Source organism: Astyanax mexicanus, chromosome 20 (assembly GCF_023375975.1).
Source record: "Astyanax mexicanus isolate ESR-SI-001 chromosome 20, AstMex3_surface, whole genome shotgun sequence".
NCBI lineage: Eukaryota > Metazoa > Chordata > Actinopteri > Characiformes > Acestrorhamphidae > Astyanax > Astyanax mexicanus.
Genome location: NC_064427.1, coordinates 16,821,860 through 16,847,651, shown reverse-complemented (window position 1 = coordinate 16,847,651; position 25,792 = coordinate 16,821,860). Strand labels below are relative to the sequence as shown.

General features: G+C 35.6%; 2 protein-coding genes across 2 annotated transcripts in view; one reads left to right on the top strand and one right to left on the bottom strand.

Moving 5' to 3' along the window:
* arl15b (ADP-ribosylation factor-like 15b) overlaps window positions 1-8,306 on the bottom strand; it is a 94,840-nt gene extending 86,534 nt beyond the window's left edge. The window contains exon 1 of the mRNA XM_022680967.2: window positions 7,907-8,306. Coding sequence (XP_022536688.1) covers window positions 7,907-8,014 — 108 coding nt within the window. The 5' untranslated portion in view covers window positions 8,015-8,306. The remainder of the gene's footprint in view (window positions 1-7,906) is intronic.
* Window positions 8,307-12,035: 3,729 nt separating this feature from the next.
* On the top strand, window positions 12,036-25,508 carry snx18b (sorting nexin 18b). Its single transcript, XM_007229917.4, has 2 exons — window positions 12,036-13,720; window positions 22,428-25,508. The coding sequence occupies exons 1-2, from the start codon at window positions 12,256-12,258 to the stop codon at window positions 22,667-22,669; spliced, it is 1,707 nt and encodes a 568-aa protein (XP_007229979.3). The 5' UTR covers window positions 12,036-12,255; the 3' UTR covers window positions 22,670-25,508.
* The last annotated feature ends 284 nt before the right edge of the window (window positions 25,509-25,792 follow it).

Below are 25,792 nucleotides of genomic sequence, written 5' to 3'. Positions count from 1 at the left end.
GACATCTGACCGCTGACGTAATACCAGTACAGCGAGGCTCTGTAGACCAGTTCACTCCTTCATATAAAAACAAATACAGACCTGAGGAGCCAAAACAATGGTGAAAGAACACAAAGGAACGCTGCTGATGTTTCCGAAGGGTTCAAAAGATGGCAGAGGCATTAAACTCATGAACTAAACTGAACCTATAAATGTTTAAAACACTGGAATAATCATTTAGTGCAGAGAATTGCGGCAATTTGCGTTTTAGCGTGGCGTTCAGAAGTTCTTCGTTAAACCAAAAGTCTCAATTTCAAAATGCACCCATAACATTCTTAGTGGTTCTTAGGCTACACTTAATCCTACTGTGAATAAACAGAACTTCAACCCTATCATGGACAAGCATCTACAGGTGTTAGGCACACTAATTTAATGTGCGTTTTCCACAATTGTATGTTGTAAGCTCTTAATATCTGTTTCTAATAGGGATATGGTGAAATAAAAAGGATCAGAAGTGGGCTTTAGATCAGAGCATTATATCAGCACTGCTGAGGTAAATATATGACTACTACTTACTAGAGGAGGTAAATTTACTTTTCTGATATGTCATTGAGAGCATGTATTTGCAGAAAATGAGAAAAAAGATTCAGAGCTTTCAGACCTCAAATGGCGCAAAGAAAACAATTTCATATTTATAAAGTTTAAACCCTGTTTTTAATCACAGTTTTCATGCATCTTGGCATCATGTTCTCCTCCACATGTCTTACACACTGCTTTTGGATAACTGTACGCCTTTATTTTTGGTGCTAAAGAAATTCAAGCAGTTTAGTTTGATTTGATGGCCTGTGATCATCCAGATTACATGATTAGATGTCATTATTCAGTATACCATATTTTAAGCCCTATATGCCACACTTGATATCCTTTCATCTTTTTTTTTTGTAATCGGCAGTGCTCCTTATGTATGAATTCTAACGGTCAGGTATTAAGGAGCAGTAAAGCCACTTCACTAAAATATAGAGTTAAAAGGGTGAGTTTTTAGGAAAGTTTCTCCAGCACTAAGGCTGGATGCAGCAGCATTAGCATTAGCCGCTTACCACAGCGCTAGTTCCTGCTTGTATTCCGTGTTAAAACAAGGAGTTTTGGAACCAGAATATTACCTGCTCCATTCACAAAAGGGCGCTCTCTGACTTTACCCAGACTTTCTGCCACGGATCTGACAGGATAAACTCTGGATAATGTCTAGAACAACTAATACTGACGTCTGCATTCACAAATACGGATTTCTGTGGGTAAAATCCAAAAATGCTTTTTAAAAAAAAAAATGTTTTAACTGTTCATAGGTTTGCCTTTATAATAATAATAATAATAACAACAAATGATGATGGATCCCACTGACATCATACCAGAACAAATCTCAAAAGGTCCATCATTACTGTGGTATAGAACGAGGTCATCATAAAACACTGAAAAAACTGATACAGCAAAAGCACCGCTCCCCAACAGCCTCTGTGTGTTTATTAACAGACAGTTTGGTAAACAGACGTTTCTGCCGTTGTGGTGAGGGTAGTGTAGGGTTTACTATTGTCTATAGTTCTCTTTTAGAGCAGAACTAAAGCCGTCCTGCAGCTCCAGTCATTTCTGATTGTGGCTTTTATAATGAAAAGACTGGCAGAGCAGAGGAGAACACAATCAACTCAAAGTTAAATAATGTAATCAAGTTCTAGGATTTTTCTATGGTGGATTTTAGAATTTCTCTATGGTGTATGGTAGGAGTGGGCCAAAATATCAATATCATGATATACTTTAATGTTTTGCTTTGTTATACGTTCTCATTATGTAGCACTATCATGTCACCGGTATTCTTTCACATTTATCCATGCTGCTACAGCAAAAGTGCTTCATGTGATGCGAATGACAATAGAGTCTTCTTGAATCCTTATTGTTACTGCATAATATTATCCCCACAAATGCTGTGAAGTATCGTAGAAATCACAGTATAGCGATATCATCCTTATCTTGGGCATTGTATTGTGAGATTTCCCATGTGATTTCCACTCTTTGTGGATAAAGATGGTATGTTATCACCCTTTACTTACTTTAATTTCTTAGAGTTAGTGTTATTATTATTGTTAAAATAAAGATACATTATAGGGCTGCACAATATTGGAAAAATTTGCCATTGCCATTTTTTTTTTTGCAATATTATACAATGCAGGATGTCCTGCAATGTGACTATTGCGCATGCACACATTGCGATGACGATGCTTAAACGATATATTGTGCAGCCCTAATTAGGGGTAAAAAGATTTCTTCAGTAATTAAAGTTACTTGAATTAAAAATTGTTAGAATGGTTTGCTGTGCCGTATTTTTGCTAGGAATCGTTTATTTAATTGTAAAACTCAGAGCACGGTACTTTGCACTGATTTTTTATGTGCCACAATGAAAAGAATTCAGCGTGCTTATCCAACAAGTCTCTGCTGTTTAGAAGCTAAGATGCATTGATGCATTGATTAATGCTCTGTATTTTTGATACAAGAAATCCTTATTAAAACTCAATTAATAATTTATTATTTTATTTTAATTATTAAATTATTACTTGTGGTATATAATTACTTGTGGTGATACAATCTGTCTCTAGTAGATATATTATGTTCTTATAAATAAGAACAGTGTAAATGTTTCTTTTGGTAAAAATAGTAAAAAAGTTGTACCCTGATGTGTTAATTAGGGGTGGGTGATATGGCACCATATTTTAGGGTTTAATATTGTTTAAGATATTCAAAAATGTTGGCGATATTATAGTGTACGATATGATATGGCACACCCCTATTATTTATCTTATCTTTAAGCAAGCAAATATGTTTTATCCGATTACTTGATTAATCAAATCAATTTTTTAGTAGAGTACTCGATTACTAAAATGATCAATAGCTGCAGCACTAACCCTAATACACTGCACACAAATGTTGCTACATTACCCAGCTATCATAAACAAATTTGGAACAGACAGGAGCATTTACATATTTAGATCACCTCCAAACCAATAAAGGAACACATTCGCTTTGTGAAACAGCACTCAGACATCCAGCTCTGCCTGATCATTAAAAAACCAACACAAAAGGGGGTGGTCTCTGTGCCCGCCGCACTGACTCCACCTGCTCGATGGGGAAGGAAACTCACACTGAGAGCACTGAAAGCCAAACGCTCTCTTTTTCCAGCCACCTGTAGAGAATCCAAACATCAGGCCTACGAGAGAACTGGTAAAGGACATGGAAAACCCCTTACATCCCATAATAATCCCACACTGAATAAACACACTGATAAAACACAGAGAAAACACAAAACTAGACACCTTTGCAAACTGAGTTCAGAACTTAAAGCCAATCATGGAGAAAACCAAGCATCTACAAGTGTTTGGTGCACTAATTTACTGTGCAGTGTTTCCACAAGTATGTTCTATGCTTTAAACGTCTGTTTCGTATAGGCATACACTGAAATGAAATGTTTGGTTGAAACAAAAGATGTTTTTTTCCACAGGATTTTATTCATTTAGCATATTTTTCAACAATAGTTGCATTTATAAAGACCTCACCTTTTGCAGTTTGCAAATGGATTACATCATTATATGTCATTGTTCAGTGTAGCGTATTTTTTGCATTATATGGTGCACTCAAAATGCTTTCATTTTCCCCAAAATCGTCATTGCGTCTATACAGTTATAAAGGAGTTTCAGTTTAGTTCTCCAGCAGTAAGACTGAAGCAGTATTAGCATTAGCTGCTGACCCAGTTAAGCACTAGAGCTTTCTCTCTGAGTATATCGGACTGTAGTCTCTACTGTTGATTGTGTTAAAACAAGCTAGGTGGGACGAACCACTAGCTAATATCGCCTCAGTGTAGCACTAGCACTACCGGTTAGCTGCTAATGCTGCTGCACCCAGCCATAGCGGAAATCTGGAAATCTAAGCTTACTGTCAATTAACAGAAGTGCTTTACTCACCCAAATAAACAGTTTTCAGGAGAGAAATCTGTGTAGATTAACATCCAGCACTTGTTTGACTTTAAAATATAATTTTTTAAAGAATTACAGTTTTTTTTACACAGCTTAGCTTAACTTTATGGGTACTGAATTAAAAAGAAACACTGGGTCAAATTATTTTGGTTGAAAAGATTCAGTGGATTCCTAGATTCAACCATGTCCACAGTGATGTGATTGGTTTAAGCAAGATGATCTATGGCCACATTTCTATTACTGGTCCAGCTATCAAAACCTGGTCAATTGTACTCTGTTAGTTACGCACACAAATCCACATTTAAGAAGCCTGTAGGGTTTGTTTTCCATCTAAATTCTAGTCAAAAGCTACCTGTGTTGAACACTGTGACAAAAACCTGCTTAGTTGAATGGCCCTTTCCTGTCAAAGTCAGCAGTTTTGGGCTGTGTAAAGTAAAAGCAGAAAGCTCCAGACTCTCAAAGACAAATGTCCAGCTTGCTAGGCGAGATTACGTCAGGATAAACCAGTTTACACTCTACTGTATCAAACTGAAACCAGAGATTTTTGCTGATAAGCTCAATTAACCTCATACACAAATTTTAAAGCATTTTTACTATAGTCTTCTTTTCCCGAGACAATGAAACTCTTTTGTGGTTGGTCCACTGCAGGTGTGAAAGATATCTGCTTCCTGTGCCATGTGTGGGGTCACATGATTGGTTCACTTTATCTCGTTTCTTTCCTTTACATAAGTATCCTTATCTGATCCTCACTCAAACGAGACTTCACTGTAACGCATCATTACACCCCAAACAAAAAGTGTACGAACTGTACATCAAAGAAAATGCCATTCAACCAATAGGGCTGAAAAGCATCTCAGGAACTTGGCCTCACTTCACCCACAGTGGAATGTGTGGAGAGACGGATACTTTTACAGGCATGTTCCTAAATCAGCTCCATCCGGTTAAAGGCCAGTACTTCCAGGTCTTCTTCCAGCTGGGATTTCTTAAGAAAACGCTTCTATTCTGAGAATACTGGCCTCGACATATCGAAACAAAACAGTCTAGAGCACACTTTACATGCTTCAGGTGTGGAGTGAAATTTTCTAATTGAGTCATTTTTGAGCCCTTAAAGATACAGTAAAAAATCTATATTGTATTTTTGTGAGCGTTAGAAAATACGTTCTTATACCAAAAGAATAAGTTTTTATAGTGAGAAAACGACCTGTTAAACCAAAGGAATGATTCCATAAATTGAGGGAAACTAACTAACTAAAACATTTCTCGCTTTAATATAACCTTATATAACCTGTCAAATGCAAATTACTCACTATTTTAGCAAGGGAAGAAATACAACAAAAAATTAAGAGACTTAAGAGAGCACTTCAGTTTCTGAATCAGTTTGTCTGATTTTGCTATTTATAGGTTTATGTTTCAGTAAAACGAACATTTTCATTTATTCTATGAACTACAGACAACATTTCTCCCAAATTCCAAATACAAATATTTCTATTTAGAGCATTTATTTGCAAATAAACAAAAAAGATGCAGAGCTTTTAGACCTCAAATAATGCAAATAAAACAAGTTATTTTATTGTCATTACATCTGAGTACAGATGTAATGACAATAAAAGCCTCTTGACTTGACTTCATATTCATAAAGTTTTAAGAGTTCAGAAATCTATATTTGGTGGAATAACCCTGATTTTTAATCACAGTTTTTTTTTTCCATGCATCTTGGCATCATGTTCTTCTCCTCCACCAGTCTTACACACTGCTTTTGGATAACTTTATGCTGCAAAAATTCAAGCAGTTTAGCTGGGTTTAATGGCTTGTGATCACCATCTTCCTCTTGATTATATTCCAAAAGTTTTCAATTTGGTAAAATCAAAGTCACTCACCATTTTTAAGTGAAATCTTACAAAACTGCTGAAAAACAACCTGAGAAACCGTCTCCAGCACAGCAATACTGAAGAACACACCCACTTAAAGCTCTGCAAAATGCAAACCACTGTCATATCTCTGCTCATCTGTGTTTTATCACGTAAAGCCTCACGTCTCCTCCAGGCCCAGTGTCCCCAATAGATCATTGTGTAAAACCCATCTTAATCATTAGTCACAGTGCCCCAGGTGATAGCTGCTCTATCTTTTTGCACTGATCTCTGAACCGTGTCTTACCCCATATCTCCTTCACTCAAATTCACTGCTGTTTCAGCACATTTCTTGAAGTGTCAGGCCTACATATGCTTGACCCAAGTAAAAAAAGAGAAGATCTATATAAAAGACATTCTATTTAAAAGAAAGTGAAAAAAGTGCCTAAAAGGTTGGAAAACCTCAATATATTTAGATGGCCCAAGGAGATCAGTGACATAATCACACTATTGAGCATTTCTGAAAGACCTTTACTCACAGATGTGTTACAAAGAGTGCTATTCCATTCACTTATAATACAGAAACAATCCTATCTGTCTTTTAAAGAAGAAAGCAGAGTTATAGTGCTATAAAACAGCTCCACACATTCAGAGTAATACTCCAACGATAATTAGGAGCTATAAAACGATGTGATATTATTAGTAACTTCATAAAAAAAAGTTATTATTAGCCACTAGAACAGTCCTGAGACCTACTTTAGCCAACTCAACATCTCGGATTCGATGATGTGGTACGGAGCCCCCAAAGTACCAAAGCAAAAAAAGAAACATTTTGAGACATAGTTCATAATCTTCATTTACCAACATGTTCCCTCAGTTTAGAGGGGACCATTTAGTTAAGAACAAAGGTGCTGAAAGGTGAACAAAGGTGTTATAACCAGGAACGTTCTCATTATAATGAGGAAAAAAACATTTATATTAAAGGGATGATTATTTACACCCAAGATACAACTTGTTATAAACAGAAGACAAACTGTTATGTCCAGGATAAAACACTCAAGATGTGCCATTTTATACAGAAGAAACAACTTGTTACACCCAGGAATTGACTTGTTTACTAAAGAAACAACTTGATACATCAAAGCAAAAGCATGTTATACAGAGGGTATTCCTTTTTATATCCAAGAAATGACTTGCTATAGCCAGAAGCATTCAACATTATACAGAAGAAAAAGCTTGTTATAACAAAGAAACAACTTGTTACACACGAAAACCTTGTTACACCAAGGGAACAACTTGCTATATACAGGAAATCCAGAAAGTTTTTCAACTAGCTACACCAAGGAAACATCATACATCCAGAAAATGACTTGTTACACCATGGTAACAAGACTTCAAATATCTAAGAACTGACTTTTCCAACTTGTTAGACCAAGGGAAAAATCTTACATCCAGGAAACTACTTACCATACCAACTCAAAAAACCTTTCAATACTATCGAAACAACATCTTGACAGCTTCTTATATCTATGAATCCACTTTTCCAACTTGTGACAACAAGGGAACATCAGCCAATGTCTTAGTATACCCAAGGAACGACATCTTACACAAAGAGAAAAAACTAACTTAAGGAACAAATAATTCAACTTAAATAACTTTGTAACAGCAAAGAATCGACTTTTCTGACTTGTTTCACCAAGGGAACAAATACTCCGAATAATGTTTTAGTAAATAAAGGGAGATTAAAGACTCTTATGTGTATTTTCAGTTCTCTGTAGCACTGTCACTTGTTCTCTGCTGCCAAACGTCAGTTTGCAACCAAACCGAAGCAGTATGTGTGTTTTATATCAGTATAGAGAGACTGAAGATTGAATTTAACCAGGTCTGGATGTAGTCTGACTGCAGCTTATTGTATTTAAGCAGCATTTACACCGGTTACTGAAACAATTCGGATTAAATTAGGTAACTGACAGGGCTATCGCTCTGTGTGTGTGTTGGTTTGTTTGGCTAAGCGTTGGTTAGCTACTATAATGCTAACGATACAATAAGAGAGAGAGGATACTGTACCAGATAATCCATGTACCGCGGGGAGAGCTGGGTCTGATCCCGAGAGGAGGAGAGGGAGCCCGGGCGGAGCAGGCTGGCGGAGGAAGGGCTGCAGTAAAGCGGATTCATCCACAAACACGGAGACTCCGGATCCCCCGCCTCTCCGCTCCGAACTACAGCAGCACCAGCAGCGGCTAACGGGCTAACCGCGGCTTCCCCCGCGATTTAACCCACAAATATCACACTCACAGCTCTATAAACGCAGCAGTTACTTATCCTCAGTCTCACCACATTTCCTACGCTCCGTTTTCCGCTATTTATTTCGTTCCCGAGGAGAAAAACAGCTCAGTAGTGTCGCTTAGAGCGGCTAACCCTGCTAACCCCGCTAACCCGCCACAGCTACTCCAAACACACGGGAAGAGCGCGTGACGTCATGCGCGTGGCCACGGTACTAAACAAAGCGGAGAATAAAAAAATAAATAATATTATATTTATTTTTATATTATATGAATGTACTATCGTGTATGAAAACACCTACCAGAAACCTTAAATTAATAAAATCCAGCACATTTTTGTTTTATCATTAAGTATACTGCTATCTCTTTATTTTGAGATTTTCAACTTTTTTTCCCCGAAACACACACTTGCTATTTCAAAATAATTACTTAGTATCTCAAAATAATGAGATAGCGGTGTACTTAATAATAATTGTTATCAAACATATGAAAGTAAAAAAGATCTAAAGCTGTTTTCCTTTTTTTTCTCAATTATATAGAATTATATTATAATATAATAATAATAATAATAATAATAATAATAATAATAACATCATATTTGTTGTAATACAATATAACATGTATAATATAATATAATATAATATAATGTCATAATAAAAAACAACAACAACAACAATAATAATAATAATAATAATAATAATAATAATTACTATTATTATTAGCTTAACATAATGTCTAAATAATTATCTAAAACTCATCTGCTTTTTTCTTAATTAATACCATAAATTAAATTAAATTAATTAAATGTAAAAAGAAATGTAATAAAAACAATTTAATTAATGTACTAATAATTTATTTTTAAATAATTCATTTAAATTAAATCGATGTAGAGTGTGTTGCAAATTTTCTTTTTTACTTTTTGTAAAACTGCACAACATCTCTGTTTTTTGTCTTGTGTATAATGTTATATGGTGCTGTTATACAAACACATAATATTTGCAATAAATGCTGGAGACAATTTAATTTAATTTATTTATTTATTTTTTACTGTTTTTACACTTAATTTGACCACACAGTCGTACAAGGCAAAACGATATATACGAAAACAAAACAAAAATGTTCGTAATGGACACTCTCGTTACTGAATGATCTTTGTCTAGATCACGTGATTATGATCACTACCAGCTGTTTTTTGTTGTTTTGGTTTTTTTTGCTGTGAAATGACAATTTGTCTGTTTCGTTGCGACATCTAGTGGATAGAATATGTCAAAACGTTTAATTAAGAGTTTAAAATATTTTTTGCTGCAAAAAAAGACAAGAAAAGGAGAGAAAACAAGTTTTAATGTAAATGCCTTGTTCAGACCTGCTGCTTGTACGACTTTAAATTACTACTGTATAAGTTATTTTATTTTCCAGTGTAAGCTGGGGGCAGTTATGAGCATTAATAGTACACTCATATACAAACAATTACATACCAAGAATTAGATTTTTTGTATGAAACATATTTTTATATGTGCGAATGTAATAATAATAATAATAATAATAATAATAATAATAATAATAATAATAATAATAATAATAATATATTGTAAGTCATTACAATATTAGAGTGAAAGCATATATATGGTGAAATTGTATTGAACAATAGAAAGGATGCTTTACATTAGATCCTTTGGAGGCTCTTTCCTGGACATAAAATGAGATTGAGGAATATAATGTAAATATAATCATTTTCATATCCATCTGAGAAATAACTACATGGGGTGCATCAATTAGTACTTCTTTCTTCTTCTTTTTTTAGTTAGTAAGTTAGTCAGTTAGTTAATTAATTTGTTCAAACTGAATATACATAAACCTGTATAAAAAGTGCTATTATGGTCTACAAACATTCTTTATAACTGTAAAAAAGTTTATTACATGTACAATTACATGTAACACAACGTTCAACATAATCTAAACTTCACCGTCAAATCTAATATACAGATATAGTAAGTTTCACCCTTACAATAAACAAAAAATAAACCACCACACAAAACTAGCATGTTTAGACTCATTCTAAACTGAAATTTCCACTAAAAACATAATCCTGTTATAGGATATGTTTCTAGGTGGCATAAAGTGACATTAGTGATTTATTTTTACTGTATCTGTCTACACACTGTTTACTCAGCTAAAACAACATTCTGGACAATCAATAACCTGAGACAAGCTGAGGGAGTGAGCATTTCAGCATCTGTATCAGCAGATGTACAACTAAAAGTAGCTGAATACAAACAGCAGACAACATATATATATATATATATATATATATATACGTATATATATATATATACGTATATATATATATACGTATATATATATATCACTACTTTACTACTTTAACTGATGCTCTCAAACACTTTATTAAGAGACAAGAAATTCAAGTAATTAACTCTTAATAAGTTCAGCACAGCTGTTAACTTAATAACTGAAAGCCTGAATATATATATATATATATATATATATATATATATATATATATATATATATATATATATATACGTATATATATATATATATATATATATATATATGTATATATATATATATACGTATATATATATATATACGTATATATATATATATATATACGTATATATATATATATACGTATATATATATATATATATATATACGTATATATATATATATATGTATATATACGTATATATATATATATACGTATATATATATATATATACGTATATATATATATATATATATATATATATATACGTATATATATATATATATATATATATATATATATATATATATATATATATATATATTCAGGCTTTCAGTTATTAAGTTAACAGCTGTGCTGAACTTATTAAGAGTTAATTACTTGAATTTCTTGTCTCTTAATAAAGTGTTTGAGAGCATCAGTTAAAGTAGTGAAGAGGTAGAGTTACAGGTATACAGTGAATAGTGAATATTTGAGTAATGTTCTAATCCAGATTATAAGAAGAAATACTCAACTAAATAAAGAAAACATACTTTAGGAAATTTCAAGAATTTAAAGAAAGTATCCTTAAATGCAGTCACCGAAAAAACACCAAAAACTTTCTGATAAAACTGTCTCTCACTAGAAAAGGAAGAGCAAAAGTTTCCCCTGTTGTACAGGATAAGATCATCAGAGTTACCAGCTGCAGAAACCGCATTATTCACAGTTTATTATATATTCAGAGTTGGAAATTGTTGTAATGCTTTGGCAATATTGTTGTCATTAATGCCAATTTATAAAATTAAATATTGAATCTGCAAATAGTGGACTGAGAGAAAGAATTCAACATTAGAGTTAACCAAATAAACCCTCAGCTAATTTACATTGAAATAAATGCTTAAAATAGATCACTCTGTGTTTAATACATCTGTATACTATATGAGTTTCAACCGAATTACAAAAAAAATAAAATAACCCTTTTTTATGATATTCTTTTTTTATTTTTTGAGATGCACTAGTATTTCTATTTATACAGCTTTCTGAATCAGTTTTTCTGATTTTGCTATTTATAGGTTAATGTTTGAGTATGAACATTGTTGTTTTATTCTATAAACTACAGACAACATTTCTCCCAAATTCCAAATAAAAATATTGTCATTTGGATCATTTATTTGCAGAAAAGTTCATATTCATAAAGTTTTAAGAGTATCAGTATTTGGTGGAATAATAACCCTGGTTTTTAATCACAGTTTTTTTTCATGCATCTTGGCATCATGTTCTTCTCCTCCACCAGTCTTACACACTGCTTTTGGATAACTTTATGCTGCTTTGCTCCTGGTGCAGAAACTCACGCAGTTCAGCTTGGTTTGATGGCTTGTTGTTGGGTCTGTGTGTATTGTTGTAATGTGGGCTGGCTGGGAGCTGAAGCTCCACCCTCGTTTTATTCAGGTTCTGGGAGCAGCGGGGGGAGCAGGGTGGAGGAGAAGCGCTGATGAAGCCGCTTAGAGCCGCTGCAGAACTCCGTTAAACCGCGTTAAAATGCTGGAATAGATCCGGAAGAAGCTCCGGGAGGCGGTGGAGAAGGCTGGAGAAGTTTCCGAGCAGCGCGGGGTGAGGAGGAACTTTATCCGGGGAGCTGCGGACTCAGCATGGCGCTCAGGGCCAGGGCTTTATATGACTTTGTTTCTGAGAACCCGGGAGAGATCTCCGTGGTGGAGAGCGAGCTTCTGACTCTGTACAGCGAGGAGGTGGTGGACGGCTGGCTGGAAGGAACCAACAGTAGGGGTGAGTCTGGACTTTTCCCAGCATCCTATGTGGAAATACTTAGCAGGAGTGATAAAGAACTTCCAGTTCAGGGCAATGGAGAAGCTTACCACCCAAATTCTGCCTCTAACTTTGAGTATTCCTATCAAAAAAGTGTCCAACAAGGAGATACATCCACTGAATCCACTCCTACCAGAGGTTACCCTAGTTATTCCTATCATTCCACCAGTCAGGGAAGCGACGAGGACTGGGACGACGACTGGGACGAAGGTCCGACTCCTTCAAACGATCCAAGTGCGGCACCTGGCAAAGGTACGGTTGGCAGTACCCTACAATCAACATCTTCTAACTTTTCTGCTTCACCACGCCGTGGAAGTTCCCAACAGCAGTCTAGAAGCACAGCAACCGTGGGCAGGAACCTCAACCGCTTCTCCACATTCGTCAAATCCGGTGGAGAAGCTTTTGTCCTTGGCGAAGCTTCCGGTTTTGTAAGAGAAGAAGACAAAATCTGCGTAGTCATGGGCCAATTCGGTCCAGAGTGGCAGCAGAACCCTGTCCCCTTTACGTGCACCATTGACGACCCTACCAAGCAGACCAAGTTCAAAGGGATGAAGAGCTACATGTCCTACGGTCTTACGCCAAGCCATACGCAAAGCCAGGTGAACCGGCGCTACAAGCACTTTGACTGGCTTTACGCTCGGCTGGTGGAAAGATTCCCCGTAATTTCCGTGCCCCATCTTCCAGAGAAGCAAGCCACCGGCCGCTTCGAGGAGGATTTCATCACCAAGCGCAGGAAGGGCTTGGTTTGGTGGATGAACCACATGACAACGCATCCGGTACTGTCGCGATGTGACGTCTTCCAACACTTCCTGACCTGCAGCAGCACTGACGAGAAGGCCTGGAAGCAAGGCAAGCGCAAGGCGGAAAGAGACTGCCTGGTAGGCGCCAACTTCTTCCTCACCATTGTTCCACCGGTCGCTCCTCTAGACTTGCAGGAGGTCGAGAGCAAAGTGGACGGCTTCAAGGCCTTCGCCAAGAAAATGGACGAGAACCTCACGCAGGTCAACGTCACGCTGGGCGAGTTCGCCAGGAAGCAGTTGACCGGCTTCAGGAAGGAGTATCAAAGAGTGGGCCAGGCCTTCCAGCTCCTGGGTCAGGCCTTCGAGCTGGACCAGCAGGAGTACTCCGTCAAGCTGAACCAGGCCATCGGCTTCACCTCGCAGGCCTACGAGGCCATCGGGGACTACTTCGCTGAGCAGCCGCGCCAGGACTTGGAGCCAGTCTCAGACCTTTTAGCCATTTACCAAGGGCACCTGGCGAACTTTCCAGACATCATCCACGTTCAGAAAGGTTTGAAGCCTTTTTGGGAAGTTTTCTGCTTGTTTCTGTTGCAGGGGCATGTTCAAAACCTGGGCCTAGGGCTCAGTGTAGGTCAGGAGGTCACTGGGGCAGCTCATGTCTTATGCCTGGGGTCCACATTTAACATGTGGTAGTACTTAAAAGATTTAAAGGAAAGAAAGAAAGAAAAAAGTTATAGACCAATTCAGTTTCTGAATCAGTTTCACTATAAACTACAGACAACATCAACATTTGGTGGAATAACCCTGGTTTTAAGTTTTTTAATCAGTTTTTTAATCAAGTTTTTTTCATGCATCTTGGCATCATGTTCTCCTCCACCAGTCTTACACACTGCTTTTGGATAACTTTATGCTGCTTTACTGCTGGTGCAAAAATTCCAGCAGTTCAGCTTGAATAGGTATATGCTTGAGTAAATAAAAATATTGGCATTTAGAGCATTTATTTGCAGAAAATTAGATGCAAATTAGAAAAAAGCTGCAGAGCTTTTAGACCTCAAATAATGCAAAGCATAAAACAAGTTCATATTCATTTTTAAGTTTTAACAGTTCAGAAATCAACATTTTGTGGAATAACCCTAGTTTTAAGGGTTTTAATTACAGTTTTCATGCATCTTGGCATCATGTTCTCCCCTCCACCAGTCTTACACACTACTTTTGGCTAGCTTTATGCCTGCACCCCTGGTGTAAAAATCCAAGCAGTTCAGCTTGGTTTGGTTTTAGGTGGTCTCTTATTTTTTAAAACAGAGTGGTCTGGTAGGTTTGTTGAAATTTGATGGGTATTTAATTGCAATGCAATTCCCCATTTTTACCAGAGACCTCTTTAAATGTCCAAATCACCCAAACAAATGCACTGTAGCTTTCTGAGGTTGTTCAAAATGTACAGTTAATATTGACAATGGCTACTATCCCCTTTAGTTAGCCTTTAGCTTTGCTTTAACATGCTATTGTCTATTCTGAGAGATAGCAGCATATTGTACATTATCAGAAACCTCATAACAGTACCACAGAGTTTATACAGAAAGCTGAACCACTTTAAAATAAGACTAACCTTATAAAGGGTTTATAAATGGTTTATAAATTAGATTATGAATTATCTTTGATTATAAAAGGCAACAATGATCCGTTGTTTGCTCAGTGATTTAATTTAACATAGTCATGTAATTTATAGTAAATAGTTAAACATACCTACACCTAAATTAATATGACAGGTTTAATGCTGATTGGTGCAAAACAAAAAGTAAGAACAGTATCTAGAAAGATCTGAGGTTTGACTGTATGAATAATTGTGGAATTATGTTTTTACAAATTGTCATCTCACTGTTGCCATTTCTATTTATGTGTTGTTATATAATTATTAACTGCTTAATAAAGGGGTTTAAAGTATTTGCAATCTAATTAATAACTATCAGTAAACTTCTTTATAAACCATTTATAAACCTTTATAAAGGTTGTCTTATTTTAAAGTGGTACCACAAAAGCCATCAAAACAGCACAAAGAAGGAATAAATCACTTAATAATAATAATGTATGTAGTGTAATAATTAAATTTAATCTCAAATTGAAAAACTCCCTATGAAAATCACTAAGTTGTTTCTTTCCATTACTTAACTTTTTTAATGCAACCAGTTTGCTCTATTTTTTTAAGTAAATTCAGCTTATCCAGTCTTACAGTGCAGTTTTAGCAGTTTGATTGACTACATTTGGGTTGGGAGGAAAATTGTGTAATTTTTTCCCAGTCCGCGGCTTCAGGGCCTTCCTGTAAATGAAATGTAGGCCAGGCTTCAGTCTCTGTGAGTCGAGTGTTTGAGCGGAGTTGAATAAGAGCTGTTTCATCATGGAAAGGATCAGTCTGTGCTGAGCTAGAGCTCTTCAGATCTGCTGATCTGAAGAGATCTGAGCTCTTCTGTGTTCAGGTTGTAAAGAACGGCAGGGAACAGAGCTGTGTATCAGTGAGGGGTGTGAAATAAATTAAGCAGTAATTTTCTCAGCAGGAACTCGCAGCGAAGTGACCAATCTGACATTTGGTTTAATGTCTGGGGTGGCCAGCTTGTCCCAGATGGTTCATGGTTTCAGTACAGTTGCTGAGTTGGCACGAGGCCGGGTCTGTTGTAGTTGAGTTAGCACATTTGCCTCCCAGCGCTGGGGTCTTGGGTTCAAGTCCCTGTCTGGTTGTAAAGATGAACAAGTCTTTAAGTTTAGAAGAAATCCATCACCAGTTGTGCCAACTAGAAATCTTTAGTTCAGAAAATTCATTTTTCATATGTATAAAAACTTCGAATCTTAGGTATCACCAATAAAAAAATCACTTAATATACTTTTAGGCCTAATTTAACCCCCTAAAATGCTTTTCCCATATTTGGGAAGACCAGGTTTAGGTGACACAAAACCGTTTTTTCTGCAGTAAAATAACATATTTACATTCTGAAAATTCGAGGGTTTAAAATCTCCTACAGGACACTTGGAGAAGCAGCCTGTTCACTTTCTCTTTAATCCACTTAATAATTCAGATCCAGGGGTGGGTTTCCCGAAAGCTTCACTTAATTAAAGAGTGTTTCCCAAACCCGTGCGTAACTAAAGTACTACGTAAACTCGCTTGCAGATAAACGAGTGCCCTCACCCAATCGTTATTCTTAAAGAGCTTCTTTAGGGGATCTCGACTTGCAGTTCAGCACCTTAAACACCAGGTACCGCCAATTTTGAGGAAGAAAAATTATAATTTCTGTATTTAAAGCAATTATATTATATTATTATTAATTATAATCAATTATATTATTATATTATATCATATTATATTATATTATTCCCCGTGTCTGCGGGTGCTCCAGGTTTCCTCCCACAGTCCAAAGACTAGTTCAGGCTAATTGGATGTCGGATAAAAACTGCCCGTGTGAGTGGATGTGTGTGTCTGTCTGTGTCTGTCTGCCCTGCGACGGATTGGCGGCCTGTCCAGGGTGTATCCTGCCTTTCGCCCGATGCCGGCTGGTACTGCAGGATAGTACTGTACTGTCTCTAGTAGATATATAATGAAAAATAGGAACAGTGTAAATTTTTCTTTTGGTTTACAATATTCAAAAACGAATCATAATAAATGATTAATTAAATTTTTTTTGTCTTTAAAAAGTGTATAATTGTTTTTTATGCTATTCTCTTATCATTATGTCAGTGGCATTTTATAGTCTTAAAATTACAAAAAATATCGTGTATCACAATAATTTCTGGGGCAATATATTGTCCACAAAATATTCTTATTGTGACAGGCCTAGGTATGGCATATTAATAAGTGTATAAATTAATTAATTTTATATTAATGAATGTACATACATACACATATATTTATATACATAAATACACATTATATATACTAGTGCTGTGCGATATGACGATAAATATCGTAGAGACGATAGAAAAGTGTCTATCCTGCTACTTACCTTCTATCGTCCCTATCGTTTTTACAGTAATTTCATTAATTATTCATGCACATCTGTGTGTTTACTATTTTGTTTTGATCTTTCAGTATTCGTTAGATTATATTTCTTTTAGCATTTTGAGCTTAGTTTAGTTGGTTATTTTCCTATTTCATTTCTATTGTTCTGTTTTTATTAAATGTTGTTATTAGCTTATTAGCTTGTTGCTGCCTTCTATGTTATTTACCATACAGAACGTCTCACTGGTCTTTTAAATGAATGTTGATTTACTCATTTAATAGCTGTATCTAACTATTTTAAGCCTGACAGACACCATGTGATTTTTTAATCGGGTGTGGAGAGCTCATCCGCATGTTTGAATGGTTTGTCCTGTAGGAAAACGCACTCGATTTATATGCTGACATTAATCCACCTGCAGAGTTTAAAACAAGCAGATCAGCTGTAACTTTTGGATCAGAACAAAAAAAATCACAGTGTGATTTGTTACATTCAACTTAGTTCTACGTCACGCCACAGACCATTTTCTTCAGCCGAACCCGAAAGCTCGCCAGGAAAGCGGTGAGAATTCTCGCCGGCCCAAATTTGGGCATCGGGTCAGTCAGGCTCGGGGTCAGGCTTGCATTCGGGCAGACAATCTAAACTCTAGTATGCAGAACTATATTATTATTGTTATTAATTTTCCATTCTTTTAAATAGCAGGATACTTTGAATTTTATTTTTCTGCCCGGACCCGACCCGCGATTTCCCATTACTTTCCTCCAGGAAATAGTCTGTGATGTAGTCATCTGTTTTTTAATATTATTTTTATTTTATACAAAGCTATGCTAATTACCATATAACTAAGTAGCAAATTATAATTGTTAACGAAAACGAACAAAATAACGAAAACTGAAATCAAAGTTCTCCTTAACTGAAACGAATAAAAACGGTAATTAAAAGAAAAAACTAAAACAAACTGAAATTACAGATTGAATACCCTCATTTTTGTGTTTGTTAATTTATTCATAAATAAATATAATAAGTAAGTAAGCAATGATATTATTTTGTCATATTTTTCGAAGAATAACTGAAAACACACTCAAATGTGGTATATCATGATATATATTGTTATCATGATATAAAAAATTCCATATCGTGATATATGATTTTTATGATATTGATATCGCCCAGCACTAATATATACACACACACATAATAGTAATTATTAATACGCTATACCATATGTCTGTCTTTATTAAAGAGCAAAATACAGAGTCTGACAGCATCCTGTATTATTAATATATCTCTGCTGTTTATAACAAACCAAACTGTGTAAATTGGTAAAAATTGATAGAGTTTATAGGTGATTATTAAAGGTGTATTAAACACCTTCCTAAGTGGAAATAAAAGCACTGGGCACCGGCTGCTACGACAGAAGGCACACTATGCGGAGTCTATGTATACATGTCTATGCTCATGATCAAACTAATCCCGTCCTGATAGGGCTTAAGAAGAACAATTTTACGTTTTGTTTTTTACTAATTTCCATGACGTGTGTATATGTGTGTGAGTAAATTTATGACTGTATGTCCAGATATGGATTAGAACTCGTAGTGCCGTAGTGTTCGTACGTGCATTCCTCAATGTGGACGGTTGTTTCCGGTTGAGAGTACGCTAACCATGATTGGCTGCTGCCTCTCATCGGTGTGTGTAGATTTAGAATTGATTGTGTGTTGGTTAAGTGCTAAATGTAAGTAATTGTGTGTAGAACGCAATTGTAAAGCATTCCTGGGTGCCTAGAAAGGTGCTATATTAGTGTAACTTCATTCATTTATTCATTTATTTATCGGCAGTGTGTGAATTTAGTGTAGGATTTACCAACATTAACCGGACTAAATGGGCAGTATACATTTTAACAAACGGATCAACCTTGGTTTAGAGTTGCAGTGTTGCACTAAAATGTGCAGAGCATGATGCCTTCAGGACTAAGATTAAGAAACATAACCATAGAAAACATCACCATCTTGTAAAATACAGGTGATTTCTCAGTGCATGTTAGAAAACTTTGGAGTATCGTAACCTTATATAACCTCACCTCACTGTGAGCTAAAACATCTAACTCTAAATCACCTGGAGAAGGTGTTTTCTTAATGGTAACCATAGAGACGCTTGGAGGCGGAGGCTGGAAAGCGTCTTAACCTGAATTCCAGAGTGAGCAGTAAGCTGTAAATCAGAGCTCAATCCCCTGATTCTGCAGAACGATAGAAAACAAGGTTCAGTGCCAACATGCAGAACCAGGATCAGCTCATAATGCCTCATTATTAATCAATAACCTTCAATCAATAAGCTTCAGATCAGCTTTCTCACTGCCAGACCTGTATTTATCAAACGCCTGCCTGTACCAGTCTGATCTGGGGTCAGGTTTCTACATCATGTCATAATAAATGATAGAGGTGAGGAGAGTAGAGCTGATCTCAGTTCAGTTTTTATATACAGCTCTAAAAATAAAAATAAGAGAGCACAACATTTTTAAGTTTCTTTGATTTTACCAAATAGAAAACCTCTGGAATATAATCAAGAGGAAGATGGATGATCACAAGCCATCAAACCAAGATGAACTGCTTGAATGAATTTTTGCACCAGGAGTAAAGCAGCATAAAGTTGTGTAAGACTGGTGGAGGAGAAGAACATGATGCCAAGATGCATGAAAAAAACTGTGATAAAAAAACAGAGTTATTCCACCAAATATTGATTTCTGAACTCTTAAAACTTTATAAATATGAACTTGTTTTCTTTGCATTATTTGAGGTCTAAAAAACACTGCATCTTTTTTTTTGTTATTTTTTAGCCATTTCTCAATTTCTGCAAAGAAATGCTTTAAATGACAATATTTGTTTTGGGAATTTAGGAGAAATGTTGTCTGTAGTTTATAGAATAAAACAACAATGTTCATTTTACTCAACTTTACTACTTAGAAATGGGAGGGGTAGTTTGGGAGGGGCACTGGGTGGTGTATGGGTTTAGGGGCGGGGCAGGAGAGAGAGCTGATTGGCTGAGCTGCAGCAGTAGCAGTGTGTCTCTGATTGCGGTGAGACGCAGATAGTTGGACGTCAGCAGAGGCACGATATTATCGATCGACTGATCTCCAAATTGTGTCTTGAAATTATATTTTTTTTATTTAATGTTTGTCATTTTGCCAAGAATATCAGTATAGCCAAAAAATATCCTGAAATGGGTGCCGAGTGATCCAGCGGTCTAAAGTGCTGACACTATTATCAGTTGATTGCTGGTTCGAATCCCAGTCATGCAGCTTGCCATCAGCTGCCGGAGCTTTGAGTGAGCACAGTTGTCCTTGCTCTCTCTGGGTGGGTACAGTACAGTTGATGTCGCTCTCTCCCTTCATCACTCCGAGGGTGATGTGGATCAGCACAAGGCTGCGTCTGTGAGCTGATGTATCAGAACTGAGTCGCTGCACTTTCCTCCGAGTAGTTAGCGATGTGATGCTACTCGGCAGTGCTGCATCAGCAGCAGTTCAAAAAGAGGTGGAGTCAGACTTCACATGTATCAGAAGAGGCGTGTTCTAGTCTTCACCCTCCTGGTGTTGGAGCATCACTTGTGGTAAAGGGATATACCCAGCTAAAGAGCTGGAACAATTGTCATTACTAAATTGGGAAGAAAAATGTGAGAACATTTTAAATAAACTTAAAAAAAACCCTGAAATATCGTATTATTATTTTAGGGCCATATCGCCCAAACCTAGTTCATGCATCACATAAGCCCCTCCCTTTGTCCTTCCACTGCATTCTGATTGGCTGTACAAAGAGTCTGCGTTGACATTGGTTTAAAATCAAGCTGATGTGAAAATTAGTTAGAAAAATTAATTGAATTTAATTCAAATTGTCAATAGTTAGGACTAAGGATAGTTTTTTAAATACATTTTTTTTCACACGTCAAAAATGATTTAATCCTTAAAATATTTACTCATTTACTCAAAATTAATTATTTTTTATTAATTTGAACCATTTGTAATGCTTCTACAAATAAAACGAAAAAATCTCGAATCGAATCTAATGTTCAATAGAGAAAACTTTTGCTAACCCTTCTTCTCCTGAAATGGTCTCCTGATGAGAGCCAGTTTCATCATAAAATGTTGACGATACTTTTAAGTATCGTTCTTGAATTTTTTTAGATTGACTTTATTTTTTCCTAAAGTATTTTTTTTAATTTAGGTGAGTAGTTCTTGCTTCTCATATTATGGATTAGAACATTACTCAAATAGAGCTATCCACTTGTATAAATGTTATGCATTGGTAATGCTTCTACAAATGTTCTAATGTTCTAAAAATATCTAATTTGTTAATAGAAGAATATGTCTAATTTGTTCATATGCCTTTTGGGGTCTATGTATGTTGAAGTGTGCTCTTTTCAAAGCTATCAATTGTGTTGCATAGCATTGTTTTTGCAATTTCTAAACAATAAGACTGATATGATATAAACCGTAAAACACAACAAATAGTCTGAAGCAGGGTTGCCAGGTCCAGCAAAAATCTCCAGCCCAGAGTCAGTCTAAAACCCGCCGTTCATAAGCTTAAACTCACCCAAAATATATCTGTCTGTCACATGTTTGAAGCAAATGGCAAAACAACTATGAGTGTATGACATTGTTTTGTTTATAAGGGATTTATTAACAGTATTGCTGTTTATCTTTAAGTCAATAAATAGTTAATTATATGGTAACATTAGTGTTTTATTAGTTCTTTTATAACAGTTTTATATCTCAGTTAAGAACATTTAATTTCAGAAAATAAGATTGTTTTAGGCTAAATCTTATGGAGTGAATTTTGTGCCAAAAGTTTTACACAAAAAAATAAAATCCGCTATCGAAATTCTAAGAATCAAAAGGTCAAATTGTATGTTGCAAATTGAAAAGAGATATATAGATAAATATATAGCAAACATAATTTTAAATATACTTAGTTAAAACATACAAATAAAAGCAATGACTGACCAAATCCAAACTGAAATAATTTTCAAATAACTGCAAAGGATAATAAAGTAACCAAGTATATTCATTATTGATTTGATTGATTGATTGTTGATTTTTAAAATTTTGATTGCATATTTTATTTTTTTACGTTTAACTTTTGGCACAAAATTCACTCCATAGATTCAGTTCTGTTTAAGAAAAGTGAAAGCTGTAAAAATACGATTTTCCAGTGAAAGATCTCTTTACTCTCTTTAATAAAAGTTTCCACGCTTTCTCTCTGACCTCTGACCTCTGACCTCCTCCCGCAGGAGCTCTGACCAAAGCGAAGGAGAGCCAGCGGCACAGCGAGGAGAAGGACGGCCCCGCCGGGATCCACGAACGCTGCAACATCATTTCCTGCGCCACGCTGGCCGAGATGCAGCACTTCCACCGAACACGTGTGCGAGACTTCAAAGCACAGATGCAGCACTATCTCCAGCAGCAGATCATCTTCTACCAGAGGATCACAGGAAAGCTGGAGGAGACCCTGCACATGTTCGATCAGGCTTAACCTGGAGAAAAAATGCCTTCTGGATCAGAGCAAGTCTCTACAGATACAACCCCAAACCTGAGAAATGCTGAGACAGTGTGGAAATGAACACAAATAAGATAAAAATGCAGTGTTTCTTACATTTACTTACTTTTTAATTGACTTTTATTTGATTGCAGACAGTGTGAACATTAGACATCCATGCATTTCTCAACAAAACAATGCACAACCACATGCTGCACACATTGTTAAGGCATGGCTGTGGAGGAATAGGCCTTCCTGCAGTCCTGTCAAATGATTTACCAGCTGCAGTAGCTTGCAAAAGTATTGATACCCCTTGAGTTTTTCCACATTTTGTCATTTTACAACCACAAACTTTTATTTAATAAATATTTTATTGAGATTTAAGTGGATAGACAAACACAAAGTATTGCACAAGTGTGAAGTGAAACAAAAATGATACATGGTTTTTAATATTTTTTATCAAATAAAGATCTGCAAAAGTGTGACGTGCAAAAGTTTTCAGCCCCCTTATATTATATCAAAACTTAGTAGAGCCACCATTTGCAGGAATTACAACTGTAAGTGCTTTGGATTTTGTCTCTACCAGCTTTGATCATCCATAGACTGAGATTTTTGGCCATTCTTCTTTATTAAACAGCTAAATACTTTTACACTTCACACTTTGTCTATGTGAATTTTTATGTAAAAAGTTTGAAAACCACGTATCATTTTTATTTCACTTCACACTTATGCAGTACTTTGTGTTTGTCTGTCACCTAAATTCCTAATAAAATACGTTTTAGTTTGTGGTTGTAAGGTGACAAAATGTGGAAAAGTTCAAGGGTTATGAATACTTTTGCAAGCCACTGTATATTTAGTCAACTATAGCTATATTTAGCTATATTCATTCCAAACACTCGGACTTAATCCATCCAAACTATGAAGCAAAACATATGGAATTATTTGAGAAACACAAAAGTGTTAAACAATCCAAAATACATTTTATATTTTACATTCTTCAAAGTAGCACCTCTTATTTAGATGATCAGTTTTACACATCTCTGCTGGATTTTCTCAGTCAGTTTTATGAGGTAGAGTTACCTGGAATTCAGGCTTTCAGTTAACAGCTGTGCTGAACTCATCAAGAGTTAATTACTTAAATTTCTTGTCTCTTAATAAAGTGTTTGAGAGCATCAATTAAAGTAAAGTAGTGAAGAGGTAGAGTTACAGGTATACAGTGAATAGTGAATATTTGAGTAATGTTCTAATCCAGATTATAAGAAGAAATACTCAACTAAGTAAAGAAAAACATACTTTTAGGACATTTCAAAAACACTTTTAAAAGTATTCTTAAGTGCATTCAGCACAAAGACCATCAAAAACGTTATAATGATGAAACTGGCTCTCATCAGGACCGCCCCAGGAAATGAATCATTAAGAGTTTCCTCTTTTATACAGGATGAGTTCATCAGAGTTACCAAGCTCAAAAAACGCAAGTTTCGGTTTGTTTAACACTGTTTTTAAGTTACTACATGATTCTTTATGTGTTCCTTCATAGTTTGGATCACTTCAATATTTATTTACTGTGTTTTAAATCATAAAAACAATGAATGAGAAGGTGTGTCCAAACATTTGACTGGTACTATACATCCATTCCTGTATTACCAGGCCTGTAAAGCATTGACCACTGTACCCCTAATTTGTAATGTTGCCATTCCTTCTCACAGCATTTAAAAGATGTTTTGCACAGATAATACCAATAGACCACGAGCCCTATTTTAGTGATCAATAGTGCACCGGTCAAATGCGAATCGTGCAGCTTGATTTAGGGCGCAAAATAATACGCATTGTGCAGTTCAAAATGCACATTAGGCAGAACTAACTCTCATAATTAACCATGGGTGTGGCGTAACGTGAAATAAACCAATCAGTGAGCCAGTAGTCATTCCTCCCTTTAAGAGTCAGGTGAGCTCTGACTTTGGCGCATTCGTATCTTAACAGCGCTGCGCTTTTGCGCGTCTCAGCAGAGAAAGATACTGAGCTGCTCGTTCACACTGTGAAGATACACCAGCAGCTTATTTAAGAGAAACACAAAGTTATTTTATTCTTTATTCGTATTATTTGTTGATGAGCAACACTCTTGCATGACTAAGATAGGATTGGGAAGCTGACTGTTGACTGTTGGCAGGGTTTTAATCAGTCAGTGGAGCTCCTGTGTTTTCCACCGACAAAATAAATAGAAACACGCTAGAAATTTACCTGAACACACCTCACTTCCAGCAGACAACCACACCCATCAGTGTAGATTTATTCCTAAACTCTAAACTACGCTATTTTAACAGTGTGAGTTCAAGACATACAAAAATAGACTGGTGATGAGGTGTAAGATAGCAATGAGCATTGTGGCATGCCTAACTAGTGTTAAAATTTTGTTTCATTTTTACTTGCTGAAAAATGGATGAATTAATGTCTGCAATCAACTAAAAGTCAAAATAAATGAAAAATGTAACTTTTTATTGGTATCTTCCATACTGTCACAACTTTTTCTGAGTTTTTTTGAGGCTGTAAAGTGTTAAACTCAACAGAACTGACGAAACAGTTAAACAGTGTTTTTTTTTCTCTTTTTTTTTTTTTTTTTTTTTTTTTTTTTTTTTTTTTAAGAATTTATTGAATTATAGAGTAGTTAATTTTCCGAATATTCAGAACCGAGTGGATTCCGCTGATAAAGACTGATATGTGACTGTGGACACAGAACAATGCAAAGAAACATGAGTCTTTTCATTGAAAAAAAGGAAATACATTGAATCCAGTGTGTACGAATGAATCATTTCCATGTGAGTAAACCACTGTATTTCAACACAGATTGTCTTTCAGGTTATTTACATTGGGCAACAGCAATGTTGATTTATTACACTTATTCACATAGAAATAAATAAATGTAGACATGATACACTATTTATTCGCTGTCCAATGAAAAACTTGTAGCTCCAATTTTGTCGATTTTTAGTTTTTTACATCATTTGAACACACAAACAGTGCATCACACTTTTTTAAAAAAATTATTATCAACGGACCAATAGAAATTCTCCAAAATGACCTGAAATAAACTCTTTTACGTGGACTTCCATTGAAAATTAAGAA